We start from the raw sequence: 16,397 nt of genomic DNA on the forward strand, positions 1-16,397 counted from the left end.
TACATCGTTTATTCTGTTTTGTTTGTTTGTTTCATATGGTTGGTAATATTCTCAACATTTTTCTTAACAATTCCTGTGAAAGACCATTTTGTTGTGAATGAGACCAAGCACTTTGAGTTTACGTTTTTTTTAATGATATAACAAAGGTCCCCAGAGAGTCGAGTATAACTAGATTAGATAAACTAAGTTGATAAAACTAAAAATTGATAATATTTTAATAAATTTAAATTTTTTTTTGCGTTTAATTGTTGCAAAGCAATGCAATTTAATTGTTTTATGTTTTGTTTTTATCATCAAAATTGGGAATATCACAGTTTTATTTTGTGTATGGATTTGATTCCAGTAAGATGTTTCACTGATGAACTGATGATTACCGATCATGTAAACCATGTAAGTTTACATTATGCGGATATTTTAAGTTATATTTGCTATCTATTCAATGGTTTGAAATTTAAATTTAATATAATATACGTAGCTATCAAATCCTGATAGAAATTTTTCTTTTACGATTTATATTTTTTTGACCATTTATGGATAGCAGTGAATTATAAGATAATATATAATAATACATAACTAATAATAACATAACATTTCATATATGACAGCCATGGTACTAAAGCTGTTATATGAGGCACTAGGAAACAAGATTATTCAAATTATTCATGAACCATTTTTATTGTTTATTGTACTGTTGCACAAACTAAAGCGCAAAATGACGATACATATTTACGGTAAGTTGTGTGCTGGGTAATTAATGCAAACATTCGTTTGATGCTCAGCACGGACACTTTTCACTCTCGTACGTAAATGCTGGATTCGGCCAATCATCAAAACATAAAAAGCTCACACATGCACACATCACACACACACACGCATACACATGGATGTTAATAATCTTACGATGCCGCGAAAGTGAAGAATAAAATGAGACCCTTTTTTGGGAGAAAGTTTTATCTTTTGTTTTTTGAATTCCTCGCCCCGACCTCCACCGAGTGGTTCAACCCACCACTTTTGTTTTGCCTCGCTACCGTTACGCCTTCCCACCGGGTGGGTTCAGTTTTCGATGCGGGCAACACTTTCCTTACCCTCAAAGTAACAGAAATCGATGCCCGAGATCAACGTCATCATCATTTCACCCGCAAATGAGCAGTTTCAGCGCGTGTGTTGATGCATGGAGGGCAGCGCGCAGGTCAGTATGGAAATCGGCTATCTGTCCATCATTAGTGTGCGCTGGTCGTAAAAGAAATCAATTAGTTCCCTTACCTAATGAGCATGGTGTTGCTGGAAAAGGAATCAAGGTTTACCAGCAACGGCGCGATTTAAGGTACGAAATTTCATCCGTATTTGAAAACGTCCAACCAACCGCGGAATAAGATCTTTGTTGCCTTCCTCATCCATCTCAGGATGCTTGTGGCTGGTAGTGCTTCACAATTTCCGGCACGACCATATCTACAGCTTAGCATCTTAGGCAAATGATAGCACACGGCTATCCCAGCAGACCGTCGCGGGGAACATAAATATTGCGAGCATCAGTGACGCCCTGATGACAACGTGACAAATTCCAATCGACAGAAATGATAACAGGTCTTGAAGCCGCGACGCTGATGGCGTATTACTGTTATTATCATCTTTTCAAGCAAAAAAAGGCAACACCAAACCCACCGTGAGTGTGTCCCGCGGTGATATAGCCCTGCAACGACAATAGTCATCATCAGCAGCAGCATGCCGATTTGTCTTGCCTGCGGTACAAACACAAAGAAATACACATATCCAAAGCATCCACACACACACACCCAGTCGGCAAAGAAAGTGAACGGAACCGGAGATAGCTTCCAGCCGTCCGCACCCGCATTAAGGCCGTTCCCAAAATCACATCCCACGAACTGGCATCCTTCCATCAGCGGGATACTGCATTCCTGCCCCTATAGACAACGGGTTGGTTTTTGGTACGGCGTTAAGAGAGGTGGCGATTTCGCTCCATCCAGCAGAGCCACGAGCGGGCAAAGGAGGAAAAAGTTTAAACATGTATGAATAAATAAAACAGCAATATAATGAAGAAAAGTAGCGCGAAAACCGGCGAATCCATTCACGATTCCACACTGCGTTGTCGCCTGAATCCCGCCTCAACACGTTTTATTAGCACTCCCCGTACCCGAGGAACCTGCTTCAGACCGGGCGTGGGGCTGAGCAGATCCGGAACGGGTCCACGAATGCTTTCTACATTCTCCAACATCATCGTCGAGGTCACCAAGCGTAAGCGTGTACCGGTCCACATGACATACTATCGATCGGCGACCATGGCTTGCGAGAAAGTGGTGCGCCATCGCCGAAAAACGGCTCAGGACATCCGTGTGTGGTGTTCTTCCGCGACGCCGTGAATGAATTCATTGCCTATTTGCTTGAATATACTCCACGAAAAGAAAAAAAAACGGCTCTATATCTTCTCTGCCGTCGTGATTGCCCGCCAGCTCGACAGCCTGTAGCGCGACGAGAGTGAGCCACTCGATGGGGAAGAGTCCTCCGCGACAACATGCCGGCGCTTCGTCATTGAGCTCAAGCACGGTTTGATGATCATATGATGGGCAAACAATCATGCCTCATGGATGGCTGGCATGGGCTCGTATCAAACTCGTGCCGTATTGGTGTGCCTTTATTCGGCATGTATATTTATGTGTACTTTATCTCGTGTGTGCAAGACGCCACGCAATCGTCGGCTCGCCAAGAACCCGTCCTGCGGGTAGTGTGAATAAGTGAGGCAATTTTGAACACGCTCTTCGAGGATCCGTGCTACAGGCACGTACATGCTGCTGGAGGATGCGCAACGGGAGGCAAACAGACAAACAGGGATTGTCGTCGGAACATTGTTATTACAAGCGATGTTGTGAACAGTACCGGGAACGATGGTTCTAGCCCGGTTGTGCCCGCACAAGCAACGCCTTGTCAATGTTTACCGTGTATCCTTCGGCCGGATAAAGGATTAAGCCGGTAGCCGCTTTAAAAGGACGAATTAATTTGGGTAAAAGCTTCTGCAACTTAGCACGATGGAGCGTTGGGTTTAAACGGGCATTCGGTTTAACGGGGAAGGTTTATGTTGAGGGTTATAAATGTATACAACATTACGTACAAAGACGTGTTAATATCCATCAGGTGTAATACATATGCAGACTTTAAACGGAAGAGCATCTCGTATGAAATTCATTATGAATTGTTCAGCAAACATAAAATATGCATTTGTTCATAGTTGAAACATTTGTATTTAAAATATTTATTTTTAACATGAAGTCTTTTCGTAGAGACCTTAAAACTGTTTTACTCGTCTGTCATCTCTTTTTAACGTCATAATGTTAAATATGACATCATTCACATGCAAACATTTTACGATAAATATTGAAAATTTCAATCTCAAAAATACAAATTTATAGTATTAAATATCCAAAAATAAGTTTTCACGTATCTAACAATTTTCATTGTCAGTTATTAAAATAATGCGAAAAAAACCTATAGCCGTTTTGTGTCGTGTCGTAATAATGGAATAAATAGATAAATTAAAGTAACGTTTTCATATTATGTCTTTCTATGTTTTGTAAAATTATTCCACTACGACGGACATATTTTAATTAAATTTTGAGGGAAAATTGCAGACGGCTTTTAGTAAACAAAGTTGCAAAAGGTTTCTCTCATCAACGATTAGTGAAATCGAAGTGTGAGAGTATCATTCTGCTACGAGATTTACATTGGATGAAACACCTATTTCCACGGTTTACTTTCAAAATTCGTACAAATCTATATACATCGTAAGTGCGCGATATAAGAGATATTTGTTTCAATATAACAATAAAGAACAAAATTGAACTGAACTGTTTCTGTCCTAATTTATATTACACTAATAAATAACACACACACTCAGCATGTTCGATTTGCAACAGATCATTATCAACCGCAAAGTAGTTCAAAGCTATAATGTTTTTAATTTTGGAAGGTCCTCAAAACTGTCAAAAAAAACCCATTCCACGTGTTTCCCCAACCCAACCCTCCTCTCAACGCTTCACCGTAACCGCTTTGCGCGCACACACACACACACGCGAGTGAACTGTTTCGATGCTCTTAATCCCGACATCGACATCGATAGCATCGATTGCTACCAACCCAGCAGGATAGTAGCAGCAGCAGCAGCAGCATGAAACATACAAGCATTTAGTGGGGAAGCACTCACCTATCAATAACCGTTTTCACGCCACGAGTAGCGGCTTCTCCATTAGGCCCGCTGGTTTCCCAAAGAGCAAGCAGTCTTTTCGACGGCCAACGGTTCGAACAGTTCGTACTTCTTGTTGCTCCCATCTTTATCTACTAGCAGCTTGTGGCCTTGTGTTTGCATGTTAGTGTGTGTATGTGTGCTTTTTATCTCCACTTCAGCTACTATACAGTGAGCTTTCTGAGCATCGGCACCACCTAGAGCCATCTCACCCGCCCGTTTCCATACTTTCACATTCTTTTCCACCCAGCGATAGCTCTCGCGGAACTATGTGTTTTGGCCCGACCCGCCCGTTCACAGCCAGCTCGCAAGGAATGCACCCGGAATGGCGCAGAGTAGGCGCGTAGAGTAGAGAGAAAAAAAATGGGCCAATGGGATGGTTTTCGGACAATTATCTGCATCTTGCCCCGCTTATGAATGGGCCGACCGGACCGACCATAGTTAGTGGGTTGAATTTGGATACCGTTCCTTGCACCTAGCCGTCCCTTGGTTCCACCAGCTTGCTTCACAACCTGCGCTACTTCGAGGTGTGTGTGTGTGTGTGTGTGTGTGTGTGTGTGTGTGTGTGTGTGTGTGTGTGTGTGTGTGTGTGTGTGTGTGTGTGAATGTTGGCTTGGTTTTCTAACGACGCTGTTTCATATTCCTAGCTGGTATTTTTCACTTCCATTCAATTTTCTTTCTACTATCATATTTCTTCCCTAACCCTCTCCAGCCGATAACTATCAGATACCTATGATCTCATGCTGCACGCTCAATTTCCATGCGAAGCTTTCCGATCGGCATATTTCTCTGGCTCCGCTGTCTCCATCTTACCCTGCTTTTCTCACTCTCTGCGAGATAAAATTAGAATGCAAATGCGGCCGATCCACAAACTGTGCCCTACTCGCACACAGCCCACGGCGGGAGCTAGCGGTCCAACACAATCCCTGATCCCTTTTTTTGGGGCGTAAGGTGGGATTTCGTTTTGTTCCAAAAACACAGCTCTGGCCCATTTGCAGCCAAAGTACGACCGAAACACGCCTCATTCGATGGCTCGATGACCGAATACAGCACCGGCTGATAAAATCAAATTTGGAACACGAACGCACAAACTTTCCCTATGCAGCAACGGTTAGCCGATTCAGGTTTTCTGCCGATTCAATAACAAAGAGATGCAATATAGAACCTAATGGTGTAACTCCATTGTCATCTTTCCGCAACTCATCTATCAAAGGCTCTTAGCATGATGTTACTTTTACAGCAAGGTTAAACGTATGGTACATTTGCTCTCATTACCACATTCAAGCGAAAACGGTTCATGCTGCATATTGCCTCGAGATACCAACCCATACGTCAAATCCATTCATGCTCAACAAAGCAATCATAATCGGCTTTACAACCAACACACCACAAGCAACATTCCAACTTCTCCTTCTACAGACATTTCTTTAACGAAAGGGCAATATGTTCTTTCACTAGAGGACGATCATCATCCCTAAGCTCAAGTACAAAGGACTCGCTGATGTTTGTGTTGTGGAGCGGTTTGGCATTCCTGGCAACAACCTAGTAAAATATCTATCCCAAAGAGTGCATGATGGATAGATGTACCGCATAACTACTTCTGCTTGCTCAGTATTTGAAGGTGAATGTAGATTATGATGGTGTATGTGTATAAACAAGCGGAAGATTCAGTGGTTTAAGTAATTCTACAAACCCATTCCTCATATATTTTAGTTAAATAAACAGAAGACATACTTAAGAAGTATTCGGATTGTGAGGAAAGTTCTTGCATGCTTTCCAATATTCATAACATGCAAAAACCTCACAGTTCAATTTGCATTATTAGGGGCTTTGTTTGTTGAGCTAGCTTGGCAATGAACCGATCAATTTACCGTAAAATGCATCAGCTTGGAAAAGCTTGATCAAAAACCAATTTCCAGTAGACAAATGCTTCCGTACACATTAACACACCCAAACACACATCCCCACGCTCAAGCCCCGGCTACTCACCAGGTCACTTAAAAAGCCATTTATCGATAGCATCTGGCAAAATTTTCTCCTAAAATTTGCACAAAGCTCACGGGCGTTAGCTGCTTTCCAGAAGCAATAGCAATCCTCCAATCACAAACACACTAAAATAAGAAACAAATGAGTACCTCAGGATCTAATCGCTATCCAACTTCTTCTCAAGTGCACGCACTGCTTTCTTTCACTTTGTTGCTGCGTGGTGGCGTACTTCTCACTACGTTTGCTTCCACCGCTTGTCGAGGAAACGTGCCACAGAGCGTCATTCTTTGTCCGGAGCTTGTTGTTGTAAGCCCATTGTTGTCTTTCGCTTGACAGATGACTAAATGAGCAAGTAATTGCGCGATTACCTCCTCGGACGCACACACAAACTCTCGGCCGCCGGCAGCCTGCGGGAAAGACTGACCCGAAAGTTTCGGAGCTGTTAGAGAGAGGGCGACCTTTTGCTTTGCTTCTTCCTTTCCGTAAGTTTTGGGAAAATTTGGGCTTTGTTGCGGCCATTTCGGCCATTGTTGGGTACAGCCATTTCGCTGCCGAGATTATGCTCAGACAAGGCCAGGCAGGGGAGTGAAAATTTGTATCAATTTTTCCACGGATAAGATGAATGTAGCGGATGAATGTTGGGCCAGTTGGGCCCCGTAGACACGTTTGAGCGAACGCGAAAAGGTGAAAGATTTTAAGGGCACATTGCCGAGTCTGCAACCTTGAAAGGTACACTCCTGAACCGCCTCCGGAACGCTGCACAATCACACGTAATCGCTTCGGTGTTCCGATCCATGGAATGGTCAGTTTGGGAGGTGGAAAAATTAGATGACCGGGAAAACAGCTCGCGTTCAGTATAGAAAACCTTGCTAAAGGGTGGAAGGAGGTTGTTACACTTTCTCTTTCACTTCCATCGGCTACCGGAAAACGCTAGTGATACGCGGCGTGGAAGATGGACACATCCATCGACCAATTGGAAGTTGCTGGCGTTACAGCTGCAAACTATTCATTCAACAATATACTTCGCCACAGCTGGTTCCACTTTGGTACAGATAAAGCATGGTAACGTTCGACGAAAGTTTGGTAATGACTTTGCAGGCGTTTGAGTTTTATGATGAATTTATTACTGATTATGTTGAAATGATCGTCCACTTCACACGATGTTAGCGCGCTTGCTTTAGGATATCCTCGCAAAACTATTTTCCCTAGCAGTTTAGAACTTCTTACGGATAATAAACTAGATTGACGCAAAGAAAATCTTCATTTCCCGGAGAGTGCTTTCTATTTTGCAGTAAGCTGTTTTTGGAGTACTCACACAAATGCACCGTGACGTCGTGACGTCACTGCATGCTCGCAGGGCACAGAGAAAAGCGTCTGCAACAAAAATAAGAAGAAGAAAACTACAATCGTCAACTTACGGGTACGGGTACGGTCGGTCACGATTACAGCCCTAGCTACCGGTGAGCCTACCCGAAAGGTATAAAAGTAAAATGCGAAACCTCGAGCGCTAGACTCAAACAGACAGACTCAAAGCGGTCAGCTGAAACCCGAGAGTCGACTGTGCCTGCCTGCACGCTCCAGCATTCGCACGAGCGAGCGCACGCGTCTAATTAAATACCGACCGATTGCGGTCATTAAAATGAAATCTACCAACGGAACACATCTTATTTCTTGACTGCGATGTTATGTTTTTTTTTTTCGTTCCCTCTGTCTCTCCACTTTCCACCAACATTTTCACACTACTTTGCCCCAATGTTTGGCTGGGAATGATTCGAACACTACAGAAAGAAGTAATAGTAAAAGATAAGGTAAGAAGGAGCAATTGAAAAGAAAGATGAGTGAGAGATGGGAAGGAGAGATGGGCACGGTCAACAACATCTATGCCACGCTGAAGGCGATAATTTTCCCAAATCGCGCGGACACTGCGAGGCCATGAATAAGCATAAACCTCCCGGCCGCGCCGAGTTACGGGGGCGCAAAAATTAGGCCAACCAACCGCCAAGTCTTAAAGTTCGTTTCGGAGGAAAAGCAGACACACGAAGGCACGAACCAAAAATCCGCACAACCCGCCAATCCCCGCTACAGTGGCGTGGCAACCCACTCGGATGCCACGGTGCCCTGTCACGGCACCTATCAGCACGGTGCCTAATTTTCGGTCGTTTCCTTTATGCCCGGAACGGTACTCTATCTCATTTGTACGCTGTTCTTTCTTTCTTAGTGACTGACAGATTTGACCTGTCCGAGTTTTTGCCTTGCACTTGGACACTTATCAAAAGGATAACATATGTTCGGCTCGCGTGATTGCGTGATGCACCCTTCAGTGATACAGTCAAACGCTCAGACCATGAACATTCTGCAATTAATTTTGCAGTACAACATCGCTTCGGATACTGACTTTTTAACAAGACGTCTTTCCCTAAGACCTATCGGCATGAGTTGCTAGCACATTACCGATGAACTGTTTCTAATGAAGATGCAATTAATTGTCCAACCTCACAACGAGTTGCTTCCGATTTGAGCACAGACGGTACATCCGATTTCGCCACTTTCGATGCTACCAGCGGACGAACGTTTTCCTCGTGCGCTGCATTTTCACAGATTCAACCAAACTGCCTAACACAAGCCGTCGAGTTTTTGTAGTCTAATTGGAAAATTTAAGAGAAAGCAGAAACCATACATTTGGGTTTCTCCATCTTGCTTCCCTTCTCTTCCTTTACAGTGCCTCCGCGGAAGAGGACTTCTTCAGTAGGCCCGTATTTCCCCACCGGTGGCGCAGGAAGCAAGCCTGTGTGTTGCCTTTTGTATATCAATATTTTCTGCACCACAGTCAACCAGCATCACCGGTGGAGGTTTTCCTTTTCAACGCTTGCGCTCGAGTTACATCCTAAACCGATTTGACCACACTTTCAAAAGCTGCTCGGGGGCCAGACAGCACTTTCCAATGGTGGCTTATATTTCCGCCCATCCGCGGTCACTGGCCCATAGGGCACGCTGAGATGCATTTGCATGACGCTCTTCGCTCGGGTCGTGTTTGCGGTACGGCGAAAAACACTTTCTGCGTATGAACGTGCGACTAATTGAAAGCTACCACTCGACGACACCCAGATTGAATGCCGGCGGAAACCAGGCGATGGCAAACCTCAAGGGCAGAGGGTCGTCACTGAACACAGTTTTTCTTCGGCTCCAGCTTTGGCTATTCTTTTTAAGCTGGGTCGAGATGCGTTTGCAAGCGGTACGACAGATGCAGGACGGAAAAGAGCATACTTGGGGAAAGTAAATCATATTAACTTGTATTTCCATCTGTTCGCCTGCTTCGGAAGAAATGGAGCAAATAACAGCATGGTTGCTAAAGGTTGCACTTTAATTTAATGTATTGTTGTGAGTCCATTTTAGTCTGTTAGCGAATAGTTTTCGGAATGGAAATTTGCCTTCACCAAGAACTCAAACTGCCGTTGAAGTGATTTCAAATAAATAAAATCCATTCACTTCATATTTTGCTACAAAGTATACCCTGCTACTTCCAGCTAAACTTGATTACAGCTCATTTTATGGACCAGAGAAAGTATCCCTGGCCATAGAAACTCATAAGCATGTTGCATAGCACAACGCGTCGGTTGCAAAATCCCGGTCTAAAGAAATCTAAAACAAAGATCCACACGGCAAAGGCGCACGTCGGCTCCCGAATGCGATGTACGCACTTCGGCGTGAATGATGCAAGTGTCTCCAACGTAACAACACCTCCCGATGGGCTGTGGTTCCATATTCGTACCGGCCTGCGTCGAACGAAAAAGGGAACTCCGCTAGCCAAAGGAAAAGCCAAACCGGGTTTCTCGGTGCATTTTTGCACGCAGACTGTTGCATCGCTGTCGCTAGTACCGCTGCCAACACAAGGACGACCGAGAGCGTCCATCCCTTCACATGGGCAGTCTTTCACTTTCATTGCCAGCGATGGACCGATGGACCGAGAGAGAGAGAGAGTGAAAGAAGGGCATGGAAAGTCATTGACGTCACCAATGGAAACCTATTCGGTCGGTGATTCGCGGCATCGAGGCGGCTCATTGCATCAATTCTCCCCCTGTGTGAAAAAGATCGATCGTGTACAACCAACACAACCACACTCACACACACACACACACACACACACACACACACACACACACACACACACACACACACACAAACACACACAATCGATGATGAAATGCGTCATTCGCAAGGAAAAACTTGCCAAACCACAAAACGTAAGCTTTCCGTACCGACCCGGGGGGCACGGAAAAGTAGCAAAAAAAAAAACAACAACAACACTGCCTATCGATCGGTTCGGTTTCGCGAGGACATCAATTGGTCGACCCTGGAGGAGAAAGGAACGCGTCAGGGAGAAGTGTGTGGGGAGGTGACACAAGGGGGAAACAACTTTCATCTTTTGCAGCCCGCCACGGGTTTGCGCGATTGCATCTTTATTGCGTCGACCGGATCTTGCCCGGATCCGGCGGTTTGGGGAATTTGCGGCCATTTCTCCCGCGCTCACCGGACGCTGGTGCGAACGATCGGCAGTCGTGGCGAAAGGGTAATCCGTAATGCGCCGCGATCAAACGTGCCAGTCACGAGCTGGCGAACCGCGCACTTCCGAAGCCAACACACATGTGATGCAATAAAGTGCCCGATGCCAGCACGGTACGCGCCTGGCCACACAAATCGGTCGTTTGGAAAGTTATCAGGGCGGCAAGTCGGCGAACTCCCGGGGCATTGCGATCGAGCCCGCGCGGTACGTGTGCGCACCGCACCGTGTATGGGTATTTATTTTTTTGGGTAGTTTTTGTGATTGTTGCTGTTGTTGCTACTTTTCATATCTTGTTTTACTGTAGCTCTGGGCTTCTGTCGATATGAGCTGCTCAGCCAGTTCAAGTAGGGAAACTCACGGCCCTCTGAAATGAAAACGGGAATAATTAAGGCTGGAGGATTTTCCAATCATTTGAAAGATAAATATTTATTAGGATTTTTCGGGTCTACTCTTGCGCCTGTAGGGCCTTATTTTCATTTTAACAGCTCATGTTAAGAAAATGACACTAGAAAACATGAAATCGTCCATTTTAACTCCGAAAAAGATAAAACTATTTCGCAAAGTGCAGCTCCAAAGAGTTTAAACTGTTTCTCAAAACAAAAAATACAAACTTTCTTCCTACAAATGCAAACAAGTCCCCTAACATAAATAATATAAAATGCCAGAAAAGCTTCGTTTGCTAAACAATCTCACTCTGTTTGCCCATGCCCTTCGACAAAAGTTGTTTAACTTCCCAAACAGCTTTCCTGGTCGTGTCATGAGAGCATATTACCAGAGGGCTGGGTGAATTTTGCTTTTAATTCTAACACAAACGTTCCTTCGTCTCCGATACGAGGGCATCACTATTTTATAAGTAAATATGTATCCTCTTGCTAGTATTTCTCCTGGCCAAAGAATTATGTCGCAACAAAGAAACCACTCTGGTCTAGAGCTCCAACGACCTGTTATCCGGATGTTTACAATTCTTCAAATGCTGCATCGAAATACCACCGGTCACAACCCTTTCATGTACGTGATTCGGAATTCCCTTTCACATTCACCCACCCCTCTCACCGTTCGGTCGATGGCATACAGACATCCCGGGATTACGAGATCCGGGTGGACTTGAATCTAGGCCCGTAATCGATCTTAACATATCCGCCTTATTGTGTGTGTGTGTGTTTTTTTTTCTCTCAAGCTCTAACATATCGAAACTCTCACTCCCGGTACCGATGCCAATCGTCTAATCAGCGGCAAAACCAAACGGAGCCGAACTGGACTCACACGGAGAAGCGGCTATGGATCGCGAAAAGGGTCTCTAATTTGATCGTCGCTAAATTTCCGTCCCCAAACCGGCCAGGCCAACTTCCCCTTGGGTAACCAACCCAAAAGATTCCTCTGTTCATCATCGCCGACAGGCAACCGGACTATACGAAAAAATAAGTAACACACAACCCGGAGTATGTGAGGCAATCCAAGAATGAATGCGCGCTTTCGCTCACCAGGAAAGGATCGAAACAGCAGCAGCAACAGCAAAAAACACTCATCATTTCAGTGTTATACACCGCGCACACGAAAATCGCTCGAACCCGTTCGCCAAACCGGGAGATGGAGAATGTAAATATTTGTGAATCGATTCGAAGCTCGCCCGTTCCGCCTGGGGGGTTGACGGGGCGGACCGTAACATGCAGCGTAAGGGGTGGGCGAAAAAATCGACATCCGGGCTCAACCTCATCTTACCCTCTTACGATCGACAGGGTGCCCCGGGAAGGGAGAGTGTCAGCAAGGGTGACGCGAGGGTGGTGGTTGCTGCGAGCTGCTAGCCCGAAAGAAAGAAAGCACCGAAGAAAGCGTCGATAGTGGCGGGTAGCCCCAAAACTACCCGCTCCTGCCTTCGCCCAGAGGCGGTGATGCTGCTCGGGTTCGTCCGCACATCCCAACTGTGTGGCGGTGTGTAACTGTGTGTGTATGTGTTCGTGCATTTGTGCGTGCGCAAGCGCCACCACCTTCGCACCCGCGAAACAAGAGAAGCGAAGCGTTGGAGCCACAAACCCTGCACGAGGGCGCGCTCCACGATCGGGCCGCGATCAGCGAAGATCGACCGGAGAAAGAGGGAGAAATGCGAACGAAAGATGTACGAATGTGTATGTGTGTTTGAGTGCGAGTAAGCGAGTGGGAATGCGGGAGAAAGCGCGCACACTGCCCCAAGAGAGAGAGGGTATCGGGCGAGCCAGCCTCTTATAAACACCTCGGTAGCGTGTGGAAAATTGTCAATCCGTGTTTAGTTCCGTACCGGTGAGGAGCCCACCAAGCAAGACAGCCACCAAGTGTGTGTCCCAAAAGTTCGCGGTAGCCGCAGTACAGCTCGATCTAATCGTCCACGCACACGTGCCAAACCATGAAGCTGCTAATCTGTGTGCTAAGTGTGTGCGCCCTGGCCGCCGCCCAGGACTTCAAGGAGTGTTTGGAAAAGGATTCGATTTCCTGCCTGCAGCTCACGGTACGCAAAACAAAATCAGTGCAACACAATGTGAACGGGAGGAGAAGTGAACTGGAGAATAGACCAGTGCTGTTAGAAACAAGTGTGCCAGGAACTGTGTGTACCGTTGCCCGCTGCCAGCGGAACGGTTGTGTATTTTGCTGGTGTGCAGGAAAAGCGCAGCAAATGTGTGAACAGGGCTTAAAGCAGGGTCGGTGAAGGGTTGGACACTTCAGGAGGGTTGGAAAATAGTTGGAGCAAGATATGCAGTTGTGGTGGAGTTGTGGCAATTTTCAGTTTAAAGCAGTTTTAATGTTTGTTTGGACCCGGCAATAATGTTGCAAGAAGGAATGGCATTTGAGAATTGATATTTACAATGAATGGGTTTTTTGACTAAGAAAAGTTTCGCGATCACGTCAATTTACCGATCAGTGTCAGTTAAAATTCAAGATATGCATAGTGCATAGTTACTTTCCTTTTAGTTCTTAACGAACTCAGTTCTTGGCCTCTTGGTAGTCAATCGAAGAGGAACACAGTATCAGAAGCCTCCGTAGCGTTAGATAGTTGTCGATAGCGATAGGTTGAGCTGTACACCCCAAACTCCACAGCACCGTTACTGACTGTTCGCTTCTCTTTTCCAGTTCTACCGTAAGGCGCGTGACTTCTTCGACCAGCCGCAGATCAGCCTGGCCGGAGGCCTCTCGTTCGTGAAGACGGCCGGCCGTGACTCCCGCTCGTACAACGCTGAAAGTGCCCAGGTCGAGTCGGCCAACAGTGTGGAATCGCGCGAGGATGCGCTGGAGAACTACGTGTTCGACCGCGCGGTCAGCTTCATGCGCGAGCGCTCGCTGAACCTCGATATGGCCGGTGCTGCCCGCAGCCTGTCCACCGTCATCCCGGAGGAGGTGAAGGGCCAGATGCGCGCCATGGTTGCCGAGGCCCGCGGCAAGAAGAAGATCCTGAAGGCTCTGCTGCCCATCCTCGGACTGGTGAAGCTGAAGATCGTCGGTCTGGCCATCTTGGCCCTGCTCGGCATTGCGCTGATCGCCAAGAAGGCGCTGATCGTGTCCGTCATCGCGCTCGTCCTGTCCAAGTTCCTGTTCCTGAAGAAGCTGCTCTCCAAGAAGGACGACCACACCTCGTACCACGGCTCGTCCGGTGGCTGGGAGTCGAGCGGATACGGTGACTATGGCTCCCACAGCCAGCCCGCCCACTCGATCGCCTACGCCGGCCACAAGCCCGTGCGAAAGTAAGCGTGCCGTGCCGCCGTGGCGCCGAACGCGACAACGGGAACAACGCGATCCCCTCTAATTTATTAACGCTGGCGGCCACAGCCCAGCCCCCACCCACACCCGGGGCGCTGTTGTGGTCTAGCCCGAGTTCGAGATTAATTTATTAACTTAGCCGATAGATGAGGAATTGATTTGTTCATTTGTTTTGTTGTGACCATTGGTTTGCTCTACCGACAGGACCGAACGCTGTCCCTGCCCTAGACGCAGGCACGCCGAAGCGCACACAGAGACACGCACATCTACATGCATTCACACCATTTCCTCCTTCAAACCGACCTGAAAGAGGCCCTCGATCGCAGCCACGCGGTAGAATCTCGTACCAAACACACACTATCACTGATCACTGATAGCTGCTATTTACTATTTACTTACTGTTTACTGCTACTGTTACTACTACCGCTAAATGCGGTGCGACTTTTTGGCGCATCCAAACGACCTTCATCTACATGAGGCCGGGCGACAATGGCGTACCTTTAACGTTTAACTTTAAACCCCCCCCCTCCCCCTAATGCGCCCCTCGAGCACTATTCTTCGATCTAGTCTACTACGTATCCTTACACAATGCCCTACGTTCACCCTACGTGCGACCCTAAGGCCGATTGAGGTAATTCGATCTGGCGTCGCCTGCAACGATTTTAGTGTTAGTAGTGGGCCCAACCGGTGCGGCGCTGGACCGATTTTCTTTACTACAAGAAGACGCCCAGCCTGGCCCGAGCCCGACTCGGTTTCTTTCATCCATCCATCCAGGTGGACAGGAAGGTTCCGGCTTACAGTTCTCACCCACGGTTGACACCCCTCGAAACCGTCACTCATCTCACTAGACAATGTACTTCTATCAGTTCACTCTCTTCACTCTGCACCCGCTTGGTCAACGGAGCTGCCCCGCAGCCATCCGGTGAGCACTTGGAGTGTTGAGTTCTAGTCTTCTACCTACCAGCTAGCTTTGCAACATAACAGCACCATGAGCCGATGATGAGGATGCAACAGAGAAAGAGATGGAGGAACGGGAACGCCAGTTGCCGATGCCAGCGGACACATCTGTATCCGCCCGTGGCGGTAACAGCCAGCACAACCCGTTAGCTATAATCTATGGCTTACGGAGAAGTGGCTGGTGTTGCCTTCCTGTGCATAATGCTGAAGCTGAGCGTTTGTATCGTGTACGGTAGAAGCTTCGCTGCCTCTTGCCGTTAGCAAAGCTGCCAAACTTTCGGATGTAAACGAAACTCGGCACGCTAACTGTTCACGCCGACTGGCAATTATGCGCGCGGAACTGTATACCAACCGGCGTAACATTCTTTCCATCGTTCTTCTTCGCACCCGAATCGTCACTCATTGGGAGTCAGAAAAACACACAAATATCCATACACAATTAACAAACATTCGCTTGAACAAGAGCAACAGACGAGACAAGCACGAACAACGGAATCTCTCTTCCGGGGGATGCTATGACTCGCGTTTGTCGTAAAACGTCCTCCCACCCCTTCCAAATCATACATGAACCATTGTAAATAAGAGCAAGTGAGAAATGCAAGAGGCAATTAGAGCAGAAATCAAAAGAAATAAAAGACATGTGAAAATAAAGTTACAAAACGAACTATGAAAACCATACAAAAACATCTCCCACCATCGTGTTTGTCGTGCAGATTGCGTACGAAATGACGTTGACGAAGATGGAAGTCGCGTACCGCTTATCCCAGCTCGATCCGAACTGCTCCTTTCACCTCGATCATCCCGCAGAAGCCTTTCCAGTGCGCGACTCCGCAAACCGGAAATGGCTTCTCGCACGCAACACCAACCAGCAAGCACCACAAAGTCACGTTCACGACGACCAATCGAAAGCGAAACGTT

At 46.7% G+C, this 16,397-nt stretch overlaps 1 protein-coding gene across 1 annotated transcript; it reads left to right on the forward strand.

The window, feature by feature from the left end:
- The first annotated feature begins 13,045 nt into the window (after window positions 1-13,045).
- On the forward strand, window positions 13,046-16,157 carry LOC121589904. Its single transcript, XM_041909156.1, has 2 exons — window positions 13,046-13,278; window positions 13,899-16,157. Exons 1-2 carry the CDS (start codon window positions 13,177-13,179, stop codon window positions 14,508-14,510), a joined length of 714 nt encoding a protein of 237 aa, XP_041765090.1. The 5' UTR covers window positions 13,046-13,176; the 3' UTR covers window positions 14,511-16,157.
- Window positions 16,158-16,397: the final 240 nt, after the last annotated feature.

The sequence above is a fragment of the Anopheles merus genome, chromosome 2R, assembly GCF_017562075.2.
Source record: "Anopheles merus strain MAF chromosome 2R, AmerM5.1, whole genome shotgun sequence".
NCBI classification, from domain to species: domain Eukaryota; kingdom Metazoa; phylum Arthropoda; class Insecta; order Diptera; family Culicidae; genus Anopheles; species Anopheles merus.